Below are 22,851 nucleotides of genomic sequence, written 5' to 3' on the forward strand. Positions count from 1 at the left end.
GAGTTAAACCACGACAGCTACAAAAGCCAGAGTAGAAGCAAATCAGAGCTGTTGGCTCTGGGGGGCTACTGACCCTCCGAGAAAGGAGGCATTGCTGTCACACAACATTTCCGAGGAGGCAGCCATACCCACAGGCTTTTGGAACTGCTGGTGAGGAACTGTGCACCCCGAGTCACAAAAAAGTGTTCTTTCCCTCACAAACTTACCATCGGGTGAGAACTGATCTCTGTCGAACATGGTGATGCACAGGACATCCTGGTACAGATCCTTAATGAAGAACTGGCAGTTGAAGTTCCACTTGGGGTTCAAGGTGTCCTGCAGGGTCCTCGTAGTGTAGCTCTGAGAGCCCATGCTGATTTCACAATACGGGTTGCTCTTCCCTAAACACAGAACAGGTAGTGAAACGCCAGTGCAGCGCAGCACCCTCCCTCCCCGCCCGGAAACGGCTTGGACACACATCGATGCTGCCGTCCAGAGACACGGGTCAGGCAATCCCTCTGTCCTAGAGCAGCACAGAAACTAAATAACAGCTCATTCGTTCAGAAGCTGCAGCTGAATCCACAATGTTTCTCGGGTCACCAAACTCTTCTCAGCAAACCTTTACAAACGCTGCAGGAGTAAAAGTGATTTGAACCTATTTCCTTCACTTACCATTGGGCTTACAGGCCTTTAGCTCTGTTGCTTCAATCACATGCACCATCAAGCGTCCTATCCCCGAGGTCTTCTGTGAGCGAGCTGGGAAGAAAGCCATCGGAAATAAACAGACGGGTTGCAACCGTAACAACCGCCCGCAGATCTGAAGAGGGAGATCCTACCCGGACACCGTGGCATCCTCCAGAAAAGGCCCTGCCCACGCGGGCGGGCGGATGAGAGGGAAATACAGAACTCGGTAGGTACCTTGATAAGCCTTTTCACGTTTCTTCTTCTCAGTTTCAATGTACTGCTCTGATGCCGCCTTGATTTTCTGGACCCAGGCAGTGCTGCAAAGAGCAATCCCTATGGTCAGGGTCATACCACAGGCAGGAAATTCCTCACTGTCAGCCACTCTGCCTCAGTCATTTTTTACCCCCACTGGGTTTCAGAGGCATCATGAACCAAGTCAGTTCAAGGACTACAGCGATGGAGTTTGCGGATCTAACCTTATGCCATATTTCACAGAATCATAGAACAGTTTGTGTTGGAAGGGACCTTAAAGACCATCTAGTTCCACCCCCCCTGCCATGGGCAGGGACCCCTTCCACTAGACCAGGTTGCTCCAAGCCTCATCCAGCCTGGCCTTGAACACTTCCAGGGATGGGGCATCCACAGCTTCTCTGGGCAATCTGTTCCAGTGCCTCACCACCCTCTCCGTGAAAAACTTCTTCCTGATATCTAACCTAAACCTCCCCAATTTCAATTTAAACCCATTTCCACATCAGCCTGAATAAATGGTGTGGACCTGCTGTTTTAATAAAGCCTGCTGGGTCACACTGAAGACGGACCAGGACTGGGGAAGAATCCTATGGGACGCTAGACTTGGCAGCCCCAAATCATTCTACACAACTGTATACTGAGGAGCAGTAGATGTGACTGGATTCCACTGCAAGAGCTCCTGCACAGGCAAGAGTAGAGAAAACTTGTAATTCAAGCGAGAGTCAGATGACTTTGTTTCCTGACTGGGAGACTAAACCCTGTCCTTGAACTCCGAGTGCCCCCCATGTCTGCTGGCTGGCAGCATGGCCTACAGCCATCACCAGCAAGTTTAAACTCAAGACCTGCGTTTTCACTACTCACCGCTCATTAATGTTGTCAGTTTTAAGCGTGTAAACTCTGTCAATGTGGGATATGTGGAAAACTGGCTCGTCACTTGAAGGGTCTGTGGGCAATTTCACCAGGACTTCATTAAGGAAAACAGGCTGAAAGAAAAGCAAAAACATCACTGTGGCAGCAACACCCGACAAGCGGAAACTCTGCAAGGATGTTGAAATACATCGTTTTACCGTAGGGAAAATTAAAGCTGTAGGACACAGGAAAAACAATGAGATCACCGTGTAAAGGATGTGAGAAGGGACTGAGGGAAAAACTACTATGGCCATACACCCCATTCTGTCTTCCGAGACAAGAGCTTTGTGAAAGGAGCAGGACTGCGTCAGCAGAGCTGCAGTGTGGAGCTTGGAAATCCTGGACATCTCTCAGGTTCCCGATACTTACACTTCTCTCCCCAACTCCAAAATCCTGAGAGCACACACTGTGTGGACACAAAGACTAAAGTTTTGCACCTTTTACTGTTTTCTACAGTAGGAAAAGTGTTTTTTTGTGGATGTCGGAGCTTGCACAAACTTAAGTGGAGGCTCCTGCTTCTGAACATCCCCCTCAGCTGCTCGGGCATGGTGCGATTTCTGCCCTTTCACAACAAAGTGGACAGAAGTGTTCATTAAACCACAGCACAAAAGCTTGTCCTTTCCCAGGGACTAAGCCAAATGGCCTGTGTGCCCACAGGAGAGGGGGCCGGATGGGGCCAGACGGCTGATTCCAGCAGGGACAACAGCATTCCTCACCAGATGCCAGGTCTCGCGGTATCACCGTGACCACGGGGCACCCCGATTCACTCACCATTTTGTACATTTTGAACTGGGAGTTGGATTTGGGGCTAAACAGTTTATCGGAGCCGGAAGAGACAAACTGTTTAACCATGTAGGTGAGGAGGAGGAAGTCATTGAAGAGAAAGCCGTACAGCTCCTTACTGCTCTTGGCCTTGTACAGCTTGCCACTGTGCAGGAGCTTCCGTGGTCCCAAGCAGTTTGTGAGGGAGTTGAACACCGGTTGCTAGGAGAGACAAAACACACTGGTACCAGCAAGTTACTGCAGGCATCAGCTCCCGCTCCTCCTCACAGCGGAGATCGCTCAAGCTGCTCAAATCCCCCTCTGTTTTGTTTAAAGAATTTACTTACAAGTGAAGAGAAGGGAAACTTTTATGATCTGCCATGGTATCAGCACTACTCCCAACTTAAAGCAGATTTAACCCTTACCAACAACATACACACGGGTCTGACTGGATGACGGCGTTTATCTCACAGCCACTTTGCTGTTGTGCAGAAGCTGTGTTTAAGAGCCTGCAGAGTCTGCAGTCAGGTCACCTCTTACAGGGCCACAATTAGGTAACTGCCACACTACCTTCTTCTCTTCTCCCAGGTGACAAGCGATAGAACAAGAGGAAACAGCCTCAAGTTGCACCAGGGAAGGTTTAGATTGGATATTGGGAACAATTTCTTCACCAAAAGGGCTGTCAGGCAGTGGAATGGGCTGCCCAGGGAGGTGGTGGAGTCACATCCCTGGAGGGATTTAAAAGACGTGTAGATGTGGTGCTTAGGGACATGGGTTAGTTGTGGGCTTGGCAGTGCTGGGTTATGGTTGGGCTCAGTGATCTCAAAGGTAATTTCCAACCTAAAGATCCTATGATTCTATGATTTTGAAGGTGTGTTGGTTTTAGTTGAGACAGAGTTGATTTTCTTCACCGTAGCTAGTATGAGGCTGTGTTTTGGGTTTGTGCTGAGAAGAATATTGATAACACACTGATGGGTTTAGTTGTTGCTGAGGAGTGTTTATAACAAGGCAAAGTGAGTGGCTGTGTGGTACTTGGTTGCTGGCTGGAGTTAAACCCTGACAGAAGGCTGTCCTGAACGCTACAGGAGCCTGAACCCCACACACCTTAGAGGATCTGGCAGTGAGGGCTTCTGTGCCCTTTCTGCATGAAGGAAAACTCTGGGAAACACACATTAAGTGAAATTCCAGGTGTCAACACCTGACTTAGCCCAGCAACAGCACGAGCAGAACTTCAGGGATCGGAATTATTTCTGTTCATTTAACCATTTAAATGGTATCAGTTTTAAGCTGATAAACTGAGATGTCTCCACTGTCAAAATCATGCAAAAACGAGGGCTCATCACATTATGGCTGTGAGCAGAATTTAAAAGCTTCTCTGCCAAGAGCTCAGCAGAGGATTGTGTTCCAATAACGGATGTGAGCAAGGACCCCCAGTTCCCCCCCAGCCTTTCCAAAACAGCTTGGAAAAGCCTCCGCCGTGCAGTGTATGGATGCGGGTACCTCGGCAAGACCTTCGCACTGGACGTGGGACTGTATCCATTCCAGCCTGTCCGAGTTCTCTTTCTCACGCACACCTTCGTTAACCTGAGAGCACAGCTCCTCCGCACGCTCCAAGGCAAGCTTGAGGTTGCTGTGATCGGGGTGGCTTTCTGATGTGTTCTCTAGAATCTGGCGTGAATCAAAAAGGGAAGAAACCAGGATGAAAACAGAGGTGAGCACAGGTACGACTTCTCCGTGCTGTTGGAGAAATCCCCATAGAGGGACAAGGGTTTTTTCTCCTTTTGCTATCAAGATCAAACTCCAAAGCGTTTACCTACAGCACCTCGCTCAGGGTACTCACACTTTTTATGAGCAGGGGGTAGCGGGTTATTCTTTGCATGGGTTTCAGGAGGAAACTGGAGAGGGGCATTCCTTTGCAGCGAGGGTCCAAGGCAAGTTTCTGTGGTGCAACCCAGAGATTTAAGAGAGACATCGCATTATTCATCAAGAACAGTTGCCTCACTGCACTGAAAACTGATCAGATTCAGTTTTCCAGGCATTACAAGAATTCTTAAATTTTTCAGGAAGCAAACAATGCTCATATCTAGAACAAACAGGAAAGCTGACGCTGACACTGTACTCAGACATTGTGCCAGCACATGCCATAGGATGACTGTTTATGCAGAAACCCTGCATTCCAAACCCTTCCAGCCTTTATTCTGACATAACAGACTCCATTCAGGTTGAAAAATAAACAAAGCCATGAAAGAAAAACCCCTGATGTCAACAGTTCTGGCGTTTCTCCTTTCACGGCCCCTGCATCAGCTGCAGTACGGCAGCAATTCCGCATTTATTCCTGCAGCGTGCCTGCCCGCGACACTCAGGGCACACCCCTGGCCCTGGCTGCAGCCCCGCCATTCAGACACACCGAACCGCAAGCGTGTTTGAAACAACAGCTTTTTTATTTCAGCTCCACAGACTTGTGAATTTTTGTGAAAGGTGCAGACACTGGCACCGTAGCTTTGCAGGATTAGCTGAGGTAACGAGCAATGGAATGGGAAATGGAGTCATAAATTAGCTGAAGAGAAAGACAGGTATGTCCATAAAAAGCACACTCAGCATTAACCGTGGTCATCATGCCCATACAACTTGGAACGTTTGCAGCTATTTCTGCAAGATTTTACTCTTTTGGGTTTTTTTGAGCTAGTCTACGCTGCTTGGACAGGCTTGTGTCATTAAGGAAAGGGGAAGGCACAAAAGGTACTGAATAAGATACCTTTAAGTAGTCCTTGAAGTCAGCATCTTCGTCAGTTTTCTGCTGCAGCAAGGACGCGCCGTTCAGCTGGCAGCTGCAGAACCGAATGTAGGCCTGCATGTGAGACAGCTCTGCTGCTAAGATGTCCCCAAGCATCTGCACCGGCATTTTTTCTCCTCCTGTTTTCTTACGCACTCGCAAGGCTCTGAAGAGGAAAGAAATCACCATCCAACTTTGCCGCCACGTCTGCGAGGCTGAAATCGAGATCCTTACAACATCCGCCCCTGGAAGGACACGAGCCTGCGAGGCGAGGTCCCTTGCGCAGCACGGGCGCTTCCAGGAGGTGCAGGGTCCAGCCTGAAGCCCCAGGAAGTCCCCGGCACAACATGCTGAGGTGAATGATCCGCCTGATGGGCTCTGCGGGACGCAGACCCTCCTTGGAGGTTTCATAGAATCACAGAATGGTTTGGGTTGAAAGGGACCTCAAAGATCATCTAGTTCCAACCCCCCTGCCATGGGCAGGGACACCTTCCACTAGACCAGGTTGCTCCAAGCCTCATCCAGCCTGGCCTTGAACACTTCCAGGGATGGGGCATCCACAGCTTCTCTGGCCAACCTGTTCCAGTGCCTCACCACCCTCTCTGGGAAGAAATTCTTCCTGATATCTAATCTAAACCTCCCCACTTTCAATTTAAGCCCATTACCCCTTGTCCTGTCACTACAGGCCCTTGTAAAAAGTCCCCCCCAGCTTCCTTGTAGCCCCTTCAGGTACTGGAAGGCTGCAATAAGGTCTCCCCGGAGCCTTCTCTTCTCCAGGCTGAACAAGCCCAACTCTCTCAGCCTGTCCCCATGGCAGAGGGGCTCCAGCCCTCTGAGCATCTTCGTGGCCTCCTCTGGACTCGCTCCAACTGGTCAATATCCTTCTGATGTTGAGGGCTCCACAGCTGGACGCAGCACTCCAGGTGGGGTCTCACCAGACCAGAGCAGAGTACAGGGGCAGAATCCCCTCCCTCGACCTGCTGGCCACACTTCTCTGGATACAGCCCAGGGTACGGTTGGCTTTCAGGGACAATCGGCATCAATCTCTACACTCAACCCGCATCCCATTTCACTGAGTTATTAGCCACTTTGCCTCTCCAAAGTTCATTTTTATAGAACAGAAGGTTGCTTTGCAGAAAACTGGGAAAAATGCTTCCCATGCTTTTGGGCAGGCTCTGTTTCTATGATATTACAGAAATGTGCATCTAGTCTTGCTGTTTATTCCCCTCTTTCCCAGAACAACTCTTCTGTGAGGTAGTCTGAATGCATTTAGCTGTTCTGAACGCACGCTGCACAGGAAATAATCACCAAGGACAGAAATATTTGCTGTAAAACCAGAAAGTTTCCTGGGGAAAGGAACAAGAGAATAAAGAAGAGGAAAACATAAAAAATGTGGGTAAGTACTCACTTCAGTAACTTTGTATTTGACATGATGAGTTCTTTCCAGTTAACGAAGATCAGCCCCAGTTCTCCTTCTGTGAGACAGCCCGAATCAGCCATCGGTTTTTGGAAAACCTGCAGTCAAAACATCAGAAAGGTGAAGCAATTCTTCAGAGACAAAAGCAGCTCAGCCTCTTGTTTAGCCTGGCACTGATTTTGCTTTTTTGGAATGCTCAGTGTCCAATTTCTCAGTAGTTAAAAACAATTCCTTACTAGCGCTTGTGACAGCTGTTGCTATTTTTCTGAGGCTTTTGACCTCATTCTGACGCTGGCATCACCATTTGCAAAGCAGCGACAAGCCCAGGGACCTGCAGGCTGACTGTTCAGCAGAAGAGCATTCCCATGATTTCGGAGTCAATTGCTACACAAATTATACTCACGCCATACCCAAAGCGCTCACAGTCAACCTGAGAGCAGAATTATCACTTCTTTCAGGGACCCTCACACAAAACCTCTGGATGGCAGAGCACCTGTGTAACACAGTGTATTTAACACCTTTTCACCACCCAGTTTTACACAGAAAGGTCAAGTCAGACTCCCAAGACCTGCTAACGCTGGCCAGTGGTTTTGTTTCCAGAAATAAAATGGGAGGCAAAGGCAGACAATAAACTTTGTGGTGCTTATACAGCTTCTGTCACGAGCCTGTGCAGCTTTGCCAGACACCCCGGCCCAGTCCATTGTCCTCACACTGAGCCCAAACACCCAAGAGCAGTATTTGGAAAAGAGGACGGTCCTTGGGGGAAGTTGGTTTTCACATCGTGGTGGTTTTGCCTGGTGGACAACCACATAACATTGGCTAGAAAGGGGGGGTGCTCACATCACCTCACTTTCTTCCTCTACCGTTTCACAGTTCCTAAGGATCCCTTCACTGCTGTTGTTCAGGAGGACAGAGGTGTACTTTTTCTAAATGCGTTTTCCCATCCAAGAGGTCTCACCTCTAAGACAAGCTGAAGATCGTCCATATACCTTTCCTCTGTCTGAATGAGCTCATGAATGTAGCCCTGCCTCTTCCTTTCCATTGGCTGCATGGTGTCAAGGCTCTGGAGATCAGCACACCCTACAAGAAGCAAGGCAGCGGTTTATTTCGATCCCGCTCAGGCCATCAGACCTGATCAATTCACAAAACTGCAGCAACGCACACCAGCCCACGGTCCAGACCATATGAACAGTGGTAATCCCCTGCCCACAGCCCCAGGGGGTTCCCAAATCGAGGGGTGTAGTGAACATTGCAGCTTTCCAGTATCTGAAGGGGGCCTACAAGGGTGCTGGGAGAGGACTTTTTACAAGGGCCTGTAGTGACAGGACAAGGGGTAACGGGTACAAATTGAGAACAGGGAGGTTTAGATTAGATATCAGGAAGAAATTCTTCAGGGAGAGGATAGTGAGGCACTGGAACAGGTTGCCCAGAGAAGCTGTGGATGCCCCATCCCTGGAAGTGTGCAAGGCCAGGCTGGATGAGGCTTGGAGCAACCTGGTCTAGTGGAAGGTGTCCCTGCCCATGGCAGGGGGGTTGGAACTAGATGGTCTTTAAGGTCCCTTCCAACCCTAACCATTCTATGATTCTATAATTCTATGACCCACACCCCCCCCGTATGCTGTTGCTCAGACTGTCACCTATTTATTTCCTCGAACATCCCTCGTTCCTGTACTGCAACACAGAACAGGAGTTCCTGACTTCCTGCCGCTCCATTTGTCTCCCCTCTGCTCCTCCTCTGCCATACTGTTTCGGAACCGTGACCTTCTCTTACCTTACGCAATGTCTCGTGTGAGATGACATAATCTAAAACGTGTCTGGTTCTGACTTGGGACATTTACTCTCCACCCCAGTTCTAAAGGGCTCGGCCTGGGTTCTTAATTAGCGATACCAACCACCAGCACAAGTTCATAAAGTCATCATGCAGAAGTTGCATAACTCCACGGTTACGCAACCTCTTTTTTTTTCCCTCACTTAAAAACAAAACGTGCCTGAAATATGTTATTTGTATATATCAAGTATGAATAAGCAAAACCATGCACAGGAACACACCATCACTGACACAAACCCAAGCTTTCTGTGGCAGCGTGCAGGCCCTACAGCTTCCCACGGCTGCTTCTCGTCCGTACGCACGTCAGCAGGCTGCATGAGAGCAGTGTTCGAAATGCAGTGACTGAACCAAAAACCGCTAAGAACAACGCGGCGAATGCGTTCAGATGGGTGAAGGAGAGCACAGAAGCTGATCCCTCCGTTAGCTAGCCAAGGGCTGCAACGTAGCAGGCTGGGGGCAGAGGAACAACAGGAACAATTGCAGGGCGTTTGAGAACACGCATCTGCCGCTCGATGCGACGGCCTCAGGTTTTAGTACAACGCAAGCTGCGGATTTCGCAGGATAGCAGGAAGGACAGCACAGGGACTCACTTAGATCCAGCGTTTCTAGAGGAATGATAACCTTCTGAGAGTTCACGGGTGTCGTGAACGGCAGCGTGCCCTACAGCACGAGGGGCTGCGTCTCCCCCGTCACCCTAACACAGCTAGGACAATAGAATGTGACTTTCATCCATCCCCTGCCAACGGAAAGGTCTAAAAACAGGAAGGCTGCTCTAAATAATGAAATGTGTTAGTAATTATTCTCTGGGGGAACCAAGGAACGCTAGACATTTGGCTAAACTTGATGCGAGAGCGGCCTAACGGGAACATCACAGGCTTGTGCGCTTCCTGCTGGAGAGGCATCAAGGAGCAGCATCCTTCGGCAGAAGAGGAACGCTCGTCAAACAAAGTTCTCAGATACCACTAAGTGTTTGTACAAGGGAACCCTCCGGACAACACAAGGAAGTAAAACTGTAAAGGCAATAGCTAGATTTAAAATCAGGACTTTTCAGTTCTCTTCTGCAGCCCTAAGGAGGATCACGGATCTTCAGCTTTCTGACAAGATTTGAAAAAAAAAAAGCCACTTTTCATGGAGAAACGTGGGATGGCAGCTCATTTGGTCATGCAAAACACTGCTCCTGGCCTTAGTTATTCCCAAAGTTAGAGTCAGGCCAAAATTAGATAAGAAAAAGGAGTAAAGTTACAGATCAAAGTGATCCCTATGAAGTCTGGTATCTCAATGCATCAAGATGGACTGTGGCCAACATGTGCTACTTCTGCATTCCAGCCTCATTCAGCCGCCTGCCCAGGGCTGAGTTTAAGCCCACCTGGTTCCCAAGACACGACATTTTAGGGCAATCAAGAGCCTGCACAGTAACCAGACTTTATTTGCCCAGATTTGGAAGTCTCGGCTTTGAGGACGTGGTTCTCCGGCGGCAAAGCAGGGACGGGCTGAAGCGCCTGTTGCTGTTTGCTTGGATCGCAGCTGTTAGAACCACCCACACGCCCGTCTCATGCTGCCTCTGTGCCTGTCTCATGCCGGCTCCGTAAAGTTGAAGCAAACACTGGAAGGAAAACAGGCCTTTTTTTTACGTACCTAAAATAGCTTTAGCGTGTAAGCTCATCCTCAGATACAAAAATGCAGTTAACTGGCTCTTGCACTAACCTTGTGGTTGGACTGTCAGCTCTTGGGGTGAACAGACGAGCGGGATTTTGTATTTAAGCATACGCTAGTGAAAACGCCCCAAATTTTGATGGGTCTGAGGTGACTGGCATAAAGCCAAAGTACCCAATCCACACGTCTGATTTTACCGGATCAATTCAGGCATTTGGATCTGAAGGGAAGGAAGGTGAACGGGACAGGGCATCGAACCACCTACCTACTGCATCTGCCAATGTTTTTCCAGAGTGGCCGTAGCAACCCACGGGCTCACTGGTAGGGAAGGGCTGGACCTGCGTCTCTACTCAGTCTCCTCCCACGTTGCTGTTCCCTCCTTTCCTCGCATCAGCTCTGGCACTTCTCCGGCTCCCAGCTCACACCCTGGCAGCAAAGGAATCCCGAAGAGGGAAAAGAAAACAGTAGCTTTCTGCTAGCTGAGCGGCCAGGAATGTGCGTGGAAGCGGTAAACTTGCCTTTTTTGGCAGCAGAAAGCTGTTGGTTTGGCTTCTGCCTTGTACAGCTTCACCCCAAACTCCCCATACGGCTAACGAAAGCCAAGTGAGATTTTGGGGAGCGCCTGCAGAGGGGAATCTCAGCTGCTCGCACTGGGGCTCACCTCCCTCTGCTGACTAAACAAGAGGTTGACTTTGGCCAGCCTGCCTCTTCCACCCTAAGCAGGGGGCTGCCAGGCTGTTGGGACAACCCGGGGCACGACCTGCCCAGCCTCGGCGGAGAACAACATCCAACGGAGCCAGCGGCGGGTGTCTGGTACCGTCGGAACTCGGGGCACAGCGAGCACGATGCCTCCTGCAGATGTGCCAGCTGTTGTGGTAACTCCTGCTCGCCCAGATAAGGAAGCAGCTGGGTAAGGGCAAGGTAAAAGAAGCTGGAGAGTTTATAAACAGGAAATCCCAGTCTCTGAAGTTATGGATAAAATTATCCTTCCCTCTCCAGGTATACCTGAACCAGGAATACTTTCTGCTGACTAACGTAACTAACTCGGCATGAAAAACTACCGAGTTTCGCAGCTAAAAGACATTCAGCCCTGCAGAATATTCAAACACCTGAAAAATAGCGGGGGCTGGGGCAAGAAAACCTTCCCAGTTACTGATACATTTGGCATTTGAGTAGTTCAAGGGGATGAATGCCACTTTCTAAAGAAAATAAATCCTCCAGTGAAATAGAGATGAACGAGACCCAACACCAGTTCAAAAAACTTTCATTTTGGTTAAAAAAGGGGAAGTGAATTAGAATTCTTCACTTAAAATTCCAGAGAACTGAGGTCAAAATCAGATGGATACAAGGCTTTCAAAGATGCCCAGGGCATCTTTGGGCACCACGTGCTTTGTCCCCTTCCCCAGCGAACTCCCCCACTCAATGAGCAATGAAAAAAACATATCAAAAATGACAACTGTGGGAAGGCATCTCCAGCCTCAAACACGAGCTCAGGCTCTTGCCCGGAAGGATCCATCTATGCCAGAGGCACCACTGCCCTGGGTCGCTGCCGAGGACTGTTTAGGGGTAGAGGTGGCCTATATAAACTGTGTTTGTAAGTAAATAGCTTGGTCAGTTTAGGGTTGTGGGTTTGGGTGTTGGTTGGTTGGGGTTTGGGGGGGGGACGACGACATTATTGGTTGTGGTTGGTTGCTGTTGGTTTTTTTTTAATTTTTGAATTATTTTTTTTTAAGCTCAAGCCAATTGCTATGGATGAAAAAAGCAGAGAAACCTTTTTTGTTTGTTTGTTTTTTAGTTTTTCCTCTATTAGCCTGCCTCAATTTTCCCAGACTACCACTGAAAGACTACATCTCACTCTAAGTACCATGGGCTGTCATTACAACAGTCCCTTTAGTACAGCCAGAGACAGACTGATGGTACCACGGGACATCACCCATACCCCTCGTACAATCTCTGCTGGCTCACACAAGGCTAACTCACATGCAACGTACTCCTGTCGCTGCCTGTAGTGGTCAGCAGCCTCCATGCCCACTGAAACCCTGGAAAGGAACCAATCCAAGAAACTTGCCATCGTGGAAAGGTGGGTTTCCATCAGGCCCCAGGAAGCATAATAAAATCTTGTACCCAATCTCCCCATATCAGTAAATGCAGTATACACTCTTTGCTACAGTAGATTAAATTTATGGTTCAATTTTCAAGGGGTAAAAAGCCAAATTAAGTCGCTGTGCCACAGAGCCAGGTAACATAATGCTTGTACCAAGCTATTCAGGTGGGACAAAATCCTCCCCAGATGGACAAAAGAAACCACAACAGACAAACTAGATCCTTTTGTGTGTCCCTTTAATAAAATACATTTGCATAGTTATCTTACAACTTTGTGTAAAACCAAAGATGAACAATTGCCTCATGCTAAGCACAGCCTGCATTCGCATGTCTCAACAATCATCCCCAAACAGTGATACTCTAGCTTGAAAAGAACAACAGAAGAGATTTTAAGGCAGCACACACGGTTGCGTAGCGAGTTTATTAGTTCGTTACATTGCAGTAGCATGACCCTGTAGCAGCTCCCAACACTACAACAGGCCAGGGTTCGCCGGCATATAGGGGTTTTCAACCCCACTCAAGAAAATCACACAGGGATACGATCTGACCGAGCGTCGAGACGGCACGAATAGCCAACGACTGGGAGGAGATGTTTCAATTACTGGTGTGTGACGTTTCCAGTGGGGCTTTACGCCTCCTGCACTCCCAGCTGGAACATTAACACCACCGACACTGTGACAGCACTTGGTGTGCTTGCACACCCTTCCCGACCACTGATGGCTCGCACTGCCCAGCCCCGCAACGGGGTCTCGGTGGTGGCTCAAGACTGCTGCTGGGAACTCAGCCCTGCACACTACGCTTTTCGTACAACCACGCTTCCGGAGGTGTTATGATGCAAACCAGACCGTCACCAAACCAGGAAGCGTTTCAGTACCTGTTCTTGTGCGTTACAGCATCGTTTACATTCTTACCCTCCGTCCCACTGAGGCCCCTGTTCTCTGCTGGCCCACAGGAAACAACATGACGCAAGTGCTACGCTGCAGGCAGCATCGCAGTTCGCTTTCCCAGTTGGCTTCAGTTTTAACTGTTAACTGTGCGAGGCTCTGAGCATGGCTTAGACTCCCTGCTCTTCACCAGGAACCACCGGTTCAACAAGAAACTCTATTTTCCACCTTGTCCTAAGTTCCAAAGCCAACCTCTTTCACCCAAATAAGGGGCGAGCACTTCAACGCTAGCTTTGCTTGGCTGGCTGGGATGACAGCTGAACCCAACTCTACGGACTTGGATGAACACGGGAGTAGATTGCACGCAACAAGAGGAAAAGTAACATTTTTTAAAGCAAATATTCAATTTAAACCCAGCTACACATCTTCAGTGATAAACAATATCATTTTAAAGTAATCTTGCCTCAAATACACCCTCAGCATAGTCTTCCCTATCGATGACCTGGTATCTGTATGCAATCCTTTCTGCACCAGTGCGGGAAGGAGCAGAGCTCTCAGGTGATTGCACCTCAGCTGTGTTAGCCAGACACATGCAGCAGAAGGAAATGCTGAAGGCAGGGACCACCTCTCTCTCAATCAGCATTATTAAGGTCTATCATCATCGTTATTACAATCAGAGAACTGAGAGTGTACTCAGGTAACACTGAAACATGAAAAAGGTAACTGCGAAAGCCCCAGATGCTTCATTTCAACACTCATCGTTCAAACTGAGGGGCAGCTGCTGCAATAATTATCAGTGCTCATATCCACATACCCAACTATGTATTTCACATTACTTGTGTGAAACTTTACCTAATACTACCCTGATCTCCAACTGTATCCATTAAAAAAGTGGGTAGAATGTCAACTGTTTTGGGAAAATGCCATGTAACTATTTCCTAGAACATCCCAGATAGGATGTGAAGTTGGTTTTCATTTTTTCCAAAGACAATCAGTAGTAATTTGGCATTCAAGAACTGTCACTGAACTTTGGGAAGTCAGTTTGGCTCAAATCCCACAGGTTAACGGTGCCTTTTAGAAATGGGATAATCTATACAATCACCTAATGATTAGACTACAGTAAGTGACTGCTTGTTGCCACTGGTGTAGCACAACACGCTTCAACCGGTATTAAACACGCTTTCCAAGTCAGAAATTCAGAGAAGGCAATTCAGGGTGATTAGCGTATTTCAGTAGAAATACTTAAAGTGTAGTTTCATAAGGAAATCAAGTCAGCTAGAATACTTGAGGAATTATTTGCCTACAATAACATGATCTCATTCGGTAACAAAATACTGGTTTAGACAAAATACATCCAGAATAAAAATCCATCTGTAGTTTTATGTAGGCATGTGTATTGCACAAAAGGTATCGCTCCGAACCAAAGGGCACATGTACATTATTTGATCAAGTACATTAAATACGTAACATCTCACTCTTTCTATAGAGATTTTGGAGAAAGGCTTTTAAAATCTCTGCAACTGAACTAGCCTTTTCCTGATAGTACCTTCACAACATTCATATACAGAGAGAGAGTAAACACTGTTTTGTAAACATTTCTGATTGCATAAGTGACCTTTGCTGTTTCATAACCAAGTTCAGGAAACCAACCGCACTGAATATGGTGTCTCCTAATCTCTCCTGCTGTTACAGGAGCACACAGCTGCTTAGTCAGACAGGTAGTCTGCTATGAAGTCAATCCTTCTGCTGAAAGGGGTTTCAGGGTTCTATTCCTGAAGTCCTGGTGCCTCCCTCCCCCCAGATAATGAAACATGGGTGCCTTTACCGCACCGCCCTGCCGACATGCCATCGCTGTACCTTTACAGACCACTCTGGAGTGAGGAGCAGCGTTCCATTCTGAAACCCAAATGCTCTGCCTTCAGCTCCAGGGGTCTGTTAGTGTCACTTTTCTGGCAATATCTCTTTATCGAGGTTACCTCTGTATTAGGCTGCGAGTTTATGTAACAGAAAGAAGAGCAGCAGCTTTCAGACAGTACTTAAGCTCACTGCAGACCGCAGCCAGATAAAGCCACTATTCAGTACCATCAACTATTTACTGAAGAAAAGGGGCAGGGAAAGGGTCTGGTACACAGAGACTGTATAAGTTCTTACTGCAGTAAGTAGATGTTTGCTAAAACTGAAAGCAAATCTGAATTATCAGGATAAAGTATTTAAATGAAGGAGGTTGTTTAGGGATTGGACGTATTGAGCCAAAACAACCTGAATTCCTGCCATAGTCCTACTGTGGAGGAAGAAAAAGGTTAAAATACCCTCCACTATGCTTAACAGTTCTTTCCCCTGTTGAAAAGGGTATTAAATGGCTGGATGGGCTGCACCAGATCTACATCTTGTAGCATGTTTGTAATCACAGTGACTATCAGCAGCAGAGACAGGTAGGGTTTGTTTTCTGGATGAGCCTTGTAGGCTGCCAATTTTAAAAGCTCAATATGTAAGAGATTAAATCAAGTCCATTAGAACAGTAATCAGTGAACATTTTAATTCTGCAAAGTATGTACATTACAACAGTAGAAGAACACAACAGCCCATTCAAAACAGCTCAGATAAACTGTGCAAATAGTGGGTCTTTGTGTGTCTGCAATCCCACCAGGCAAATGATAACTTGATATGCATGCTAATGATCTACGATTATCAGTACCCAAAAAAATGCTAAAGGAAACGAGAATGAACAGCAGTGAAAGCCACACAAAGACCCACTATCCTTTCTGCTTTTACAAATCAACTGTAACTGTAGATGATAAGAAAACCCACAAAAACCTAATTTCTTGACTGGATCTAACGTTCAAACGAAGCAAAAGGATTGTGTCAGAGATATGCGAGCAGGGCTGGCTGCCCTGCCTCCCCGCTACAGTCAAACTCGGATAGTGGGTCTCTGAGGTGCTTTCACACTGGAAGACAACATTGGGTCCTAAAAAAAACAAACAAAAAAAAAAAAAAGAAGGATAAAATGAACATAAATTTGAAGAGTGAAACACATGAGTTCTATGGACAAAGACAGAGCAACACCAGAACGGTCAGAAAGGAATGACTAACATTCAGCTTTCTGAACACAGACATCATGAGCTTCTGCTCTTGCAATTTCATATTTATAAACACAAACAGTTTTCAGTACTTGTGACCAGCCATCACTGACTCTGAAAAGCACCTGTAGCTGATTCACTTGAAGAAGATAGTTTCTTCCCAAGGAAGACTTCTGTTGTGCAGACTCCACAACACAAGGTCAAGCCCTAAAAGTTTCTTTAAAGGCAATTGAAATATTACCTGAGATTTCAACAAATCCAGGACTTCTGAGAAACTTACTATGAGTCATTAGAAAAATCAGACGGAAACTAAACTTGTAAAGGAAAGCCTCATTGGAGTTTAATTTTTGTGTGCCAATGTGAATAATCTGTTCAAATCTGTTCAAAGCCTGAAAAGAAATGAAACCTTGTCTCTAATAATGTGTGTCCATGAAGCAGGAAGTTCCCCATCACTCAGTATACCCATCAGAAACCAAGGTCTACGCGGTCTAGAAGAGGCCTTGCAGTCAGGTTAAAGGCAGGTGTATGATGTGGGCTGCAGCTGCACATACCCTGCGGGCAATCCAGAGACTATTCCTGACCCCAGGGTTTCAACCTGGAAGCTTTATCAGGCCTGACTGCCATTCACCACACCGCTTTAGAAATACAAAATGACTGTGTCACTATGAATGAAGGGGCTGATTTCATATTTGATCCTTGGTAAAAGGGGTAAAATTCTGGAGCTGTTGAGTAAAATCTTAGAGTAAAGGAATAATCTTCAAGTGTTAAAAAATGAAAGTGGACCTGCAACATGCAATACCTCAAAGCCACGGATACCACAAGCTCTTGCTCCAAAAGGAGGAGTTACATGGCAATAACTGTAGTCTTTCAACATTCGTTGTTCATATATAGACAGAAATGCATCTGGCATGAGCACGTCAGCTCAGAAGTTGTTTTTTCACTGAGAGCACCACTGAAAATGAGTCAGCTACATTCACTAGACAGTGGTGGTCAGGAATTACTGATCATCTTTTGTGCATGGAGATAAACTTCTGGAAAGATAGCTCCTTGATGAAAAGGCAGGACGTCAGCACATGCCTCATCTCCAAAGGTGTCATGTCAACAAGTAAGTTTTGGGGAGGAAAAAAATTATGTACATCTAGTGGTATTACCACAAACATCAAGTTTGTACCTAAGGAAATTCACACCACTGTTATATGCATGTCAAGAACAGTCTACCGAGAGAGGATCCGTTCCCCATCTAACCAACATGCCATTGCACTGGCAGAAGGCAGAGCAGAAAGGTTTGAATGGGGGAAGGAGGTGCTTATCAGGCTGTGGGAACTACCTGGAGCTGACGTCTAAGCACCAGGAGGAATAACTTAGATGCCTGAGGAACTGCATCAATACTGGGCTCGGATAATAGGAACACTGAGCATAGGTATATTCACCCAGCTGAGTTGCTCAGGTCTCAGTAAGGATGTCTCAGAGATGAACAGGTCTCTAACACTAAGAGACATCCATAAACCAAGGATGCAGGTGTAGCTGGAGCATCTGCCCTGCCTGCATGAGAAGTATGTGAGGAGAGAAAATCTCGACTAAAGAAATACAAGGACAAGGCTCAGACTGGGTCTGTGGATAAGACGACAAACTGAAAAAAGCCATCTTGCTGAAAAAGCCATCTTGCTGAAAAAGCCATCAAAGAAGGAGAGAACAAGTGTCTAAGAGCAACTGTTCAAGACAGACGAGGACTGGCTGAAATAATAAGATAATCTCCAGGCCAGGCCAGCAGGAAGAAGGGTAGAATCATAAGCCCACCATGCCTACCCCACCTTACACACTCCTTGGGAAGAACGGGAAGAAAACCTGGTAAACATGTCTTAGGTACTGGCAATAGACAGAAGATCTAATCCTGAATGGCTGAGTAAGAACAAATAACAGAAGATTATGCATATTCCTTTACTTTAGATCTATAGCTATTTATATTTTGAAACCTCCTGTGTATCTTTTTATTCTTTATGACTTCTGCACAAACATTAGAATAAGGGCTACTAAAACGTCACTAAAACAAGTGTACCCATACTCCTGTGTGTCTTTTTATTCTTTATGACGACTTCTGCACAAACATTAGAATAAGGGCTACTAAAACGTCACTAAAACAAGTGTACCCATATTACCGAGGCCACGAGAGCACAGCTCAGGTGTTTTGTGTTCTGCCATCACCATGACCCGGTTGTATTTAAGAGACCTACTGACAGACCTATGACACTCTGCACTGATTTTTGTCTTCCCTGTGCCAGGATATGCAGCTACACCAACAGCAAGTGACCCTGTCAGCACACTTACTCTGTTCAGGGAGCTGTTGCAGCAGCCCAAGGGAAAGAACATCTCACTGACTCAAGTTCCTCCTTTGCTAGGGACGTTTGCTATTACAGCTATAGCTAGCAAGTCCCAGGAAAGACTCTGGGTGCAAAGGTGGTCCATATAACAGAGTTTAAATATGAGGGAAAAATCAGAATTTTCCTAAACTGCAAACCTATTTGAGTAAAACAAACGTACCTGCTACCTTTCAAATACCGTAGCATTTGACCATCGAGAAGTGACAGTGTGAGAAACTGCTATTCTTCAACAGAAATTCAGATTAACAATTCTATAAAATGTAACTGCATTTTTAAATTTACATTCTGTCAGATCTCTAAGCTGGTCCCTAGAGGGCCACATCAACATTTCTGTGGGACAATTCCTTAGGGATTTCTCAAGAACGCTACCTATAATTTCTGCATTATATTAAAATAAGAGCAGAAAACACTTTAAGGAAACCCAAGAAAGTTTGAAAGGTCAGTCAGTACATATTTCACTATTTCTCTGGTTGCAGAAGAATGGTACAGCGCTGGCTTACTGCTGACAGCTGACAAGCTCAGACTTCACACCACACGAAAGCAGCGCAGCTGAAATCTGTGTAATGGCATTTGCATAATGCTGTGCTTGAGAGCTAACAAGCCGTCCTGGTTTTGAGCAGGCTCTGGACTTTAAGCAAGATTTTTCTTGAGGTTTCCAAATGTGTATGTTTTAATATCACAAAGCGGCAAGTCCTAGTGCAGAACTGATATACAAGCTACCTTGTCCAAAATACTCAGATAATTTAAAAAAAAACTAAAATCAACATAGTCTTCATTCATCAATAGGTGGATTTTCTTAATTAAGCATCAGATCTGCCTCACAGAAAACAGATGACTACTTAGACAGAACTTTAACGCCTAAGTACAGATAACCTGGTGCACTCCTTGCTGACTGCCACAGGCTGATCTTTTGTCAGTATCATTCCAAAGGAAAATTCTGCTCACACAGCCACAGTTTGATGTGGATGGAAATATTTTTACTCCACAACACCAAGTCTGAAAAAAAGACAGCTTAACGACATACCAGCAACCAATGAGAAAACTTACTCATCACAGCAAATGTTTCCAATTACAGCTTGGTCTTAGCATCCCTTTTGTTGATAATTGGTACATGTAATCACCTTGCACTTACCACATTGGGCTACCTAACTCTACATGGAAAGACACCTGGTGTGATAAGCTAGTATCTCTTTTATTTTTGAAAATTCAGGAAGATTTAGTAGTTAGTCAGAACCTTAATTTTATAGCCCATTTGGATTTAGTCTATGCTACTTCTTCAGAATGGAGACTTTTGTCTGCATGTAAACAAACACAAACTTTCAAAGGATCATTTTAATGATTTAGAGATGCCTTATCAAAAGAATGCTAAGTTCAACCTAAATGCTGAAGTTTCTGATATCACAGCCACACTGGCTAGAGACATTTTATATATATATATATTTCTGTGTTACAAAAATGTAAACACAGGTGTAATTTAGCTAAAAAGAAAACCTCAGGAATGGTGCATACTCTTTTGTCCAGGTACCATAAAAGCTACCCAGAGAAAGTATTTTAGCTTTCCAATCCAAGCTGTACCTTCATTGCAAACTCACTGAATTCTTCTGTAAGAACACAACTATATTGATCAACTCGTAAGTGCAAACTGTGCACTGGCTATAGGCTACGAAGAGTCAACCTCATCCAGCCTGAGAAAATCTTCCATATACTGAGAAAACTACAAATGACACCCAGGGAAAACACAGCAAGTGAAGGAACGAGGCTTGTTATGTCAGAGGAGCAACTTTGACATCAAGATGTGTTCCAAACCTACTGATGGCATGGGCTGACATAAAAGGTAGTTTAGTCACAGTGCCCCAGGATGAAATGTTGAGGGAGTAAAAATGGCAGTAATTTTCTCCGGGAAGAGGGTGTGCATGTGGAGGGAGACTCCAGAAACCTTTGCTGTGTGTACGTGCCAAAGAGAACATTTTCACTGTCAGAGAGGTGTATATGCTAGCTGTCAGTTCTCAGCCTGCTGCCGATAAATCTCAGCTTGACGTGTGTTTTGATATAAATCTTCACATTCCCAGAGTTGGATGACAGCTGGATCGCTGGCAGCCAGGACACACACATTTACCACAGGACAGATCACTTGTTAATGCTAGAATCTTTCCTCCATCCTTCTTAGGGTGATTTTCACTTGACTGATAAATAGTTTAAACCTAAGTTAAAGATGACTACAGCAGACACTTTTTTGTATTTTATAAAACTCGAGCAAGTTCTACAATCAAGCACAGTATGCTTGAACTGACTCCCAGTCAGTGGCAGTTCCCAAACATATAAAGCACCTTTAGTGGAAGGGGAATACCTACCAAATTTTAGTATTTTAGGGCACCCTAGCACTCTTACTGTTACACACTGGCTGGTTGGAAATGTGCTGGTTGTGTGTAGGTTAAATAGAGAAGTATTTAAAGTAATTAGCACTACAGTAAAGTATTTAAAGAAAGGGTATTTAAAGTACCTGGATGCCTGGAACTCTGAATTCTAAACACAAAGCAATGCAACTTTGAAATAGAGCAACAAAATAGATAAAAAATAAAAAAGTTACTTACACTGCTGACTGGGATCAGAATCCGTGGTCATCTTCACATAGTTTGAGGGGAAGAGACCTGTCACACCACTGATTTCTCCTTGCCACCAGTCAGCATCATCTTTGCTCAGTACGTTAATAAGCTGCCCTTTGGAGAAACTGAGCTCATCTTCGTTGTTTGCCATGTAGTCGTACATCGCTATCACTTGACACACTGGGCAGAAAAAACAAACATTGCAGGACACCGTCATACAGTAGTGAGACTATTTTTGAGTGTTTTACATGACCACAGGAAAGAAACAACGATTTCACATACAGTATTATGTACCAAAAATGCCACATGATCGCATCTTAGTGTGGAACTCTCCTCTGTTTTCTTTTACTAATTGAGCCGGGCAGTAATCTTTATTTCCACTTTATATAACTATGCACTTACATACCCAATTGATTCAGTTCATAAAGTATCTATTGACCTTCTACACATTTAAAGATAAAAGCAAGTATGTTTATCTCTTTTACTGATTCGCAGAAGAAAGTGAGTGTGATCATCTTACGGGTGATGCTTGTCAGAAAAATGTGGCAGAGGAAACATGCATTAGCTAATCATGAGCTGCTAGTTTGGCCAAAGGCAAGTTTTGTCCAGTGATACCCAGAAAGCTGTTGTATAAGCAGATCATAACTGTGGAGATCAGCACAATTTAAGCATGCAGAACTAAAAAAGTTTCTTTTCTGTGAAATAATCTCATGTGTACCCAGACATTCAAATGGAAACATCTAGTGGAAATTTGCTGCTTAGTCTCCCCTCCTTATAAGGATGAATACAGATAATACGGAGGAGCAGATATAATTCCAAGGTGTTTGTCAATGGCTGCTAGTTTTCAGTAAGACTTCTGCTGGCACCTAGAAACACAGTTTCCAAATGAGAAGAGTGTGGCTCTTCAATGCGTTCAGCAAAATCAGAAAGCTCTTGCCATAGAAGGTGGACTGCTGATCCTCACAGATTTCTGGATAAAAACGTCGCTGTATGACTTGGACTTTTTGCTGTAAAGTATGTAGAAGACAGTATGCACTAGGGAGGGACGCTACAAGGGACTGTTTTGATTAAGAAGTTGTGAGATTTTACCTTTCTTGGACAGAAATAAGGACTGAATGGACAAGTCTGTCAAAAGACCCAGATTCTGACTAGGACTTGACCTTCCACAGTCACACCACAATCAGACACGGCCATTAAACATAGCATTATGCTCGTTATGCAACTCAAACTAGTATCTGAACAATTGAAGCAGTTACATAAAATACTCTGAATGAAATATAAAGTAATTTTCTTTCCACCTGAGGGAGCAGCAGATGTGGTTCTTTCAGTGCTCGGACCCAGTAACTTCACATGGCTGGCAGGAAACCATCCTTTCTGTCTCTTTTTCCCTCTTGCCTGTAAATGTTTAGAATGGTTATTACACAATTAATAAAATCAAATAGCCTATAGACTGGAAAAAAATGCAACAAATCTGTCACACAGTTTTGCCAACAAAAGACAAAGAGTCAGGCTTCCAAACACCAACTAAATAGAATAATAGAATCATAGAATG

General features: G+C 45.6%; 1 protein-coding gene across 1 annotated transcript; it reads right to left on the bottom strand.

The window, feature by feature from the left end:
- Nucleotides 1-206: 206 nt before the first annotated feature.
- On the bottom strand, nucleotides 207-22,694 carry LOC104511468 (intersectin-2-like; the record flags this gene model as incomplete). The annotated part of the gene is made up of 12 exons (XM_010154093.1): nucleotides 207-380; nucleotides 652-735; nucleotides 898-980; nucleotides 1,774-1,895; nucleotides 2,593-2,805; nucleotides 4,084-4,251; nucleotides 4,424-4,522; nucleotides 5,339-5,522; nucleotides 6,765-6,871; nucleotides 7,732-7,853; nucleotides 21,288-21,479; nucleotides 22,598-22,694. Coding segments are annotated over 12 exons (1,645 nt in total), but the record flags the coding sequence as incomplete, so codon positions are not given.
- Nucleotides 22,695-22,851: the final 157 nt, after the last annotated feature.

This window comes from Eurypyga helias, unplaced genomic scaffold (assembly GCF_000690775.1).
Source record: "Eurypyga helias isolate BGI_N326 unplaced genomic scaffold, ASM69077v1 scaffold26716, whole genome shotgun sequence".
Classification (NCBI taxonomy): Eukaryota; Metazoa; Chordata; class Aves; order Eurypygiformes; family Eurypygidae; genus Eurypyga; species Eurypyga helias.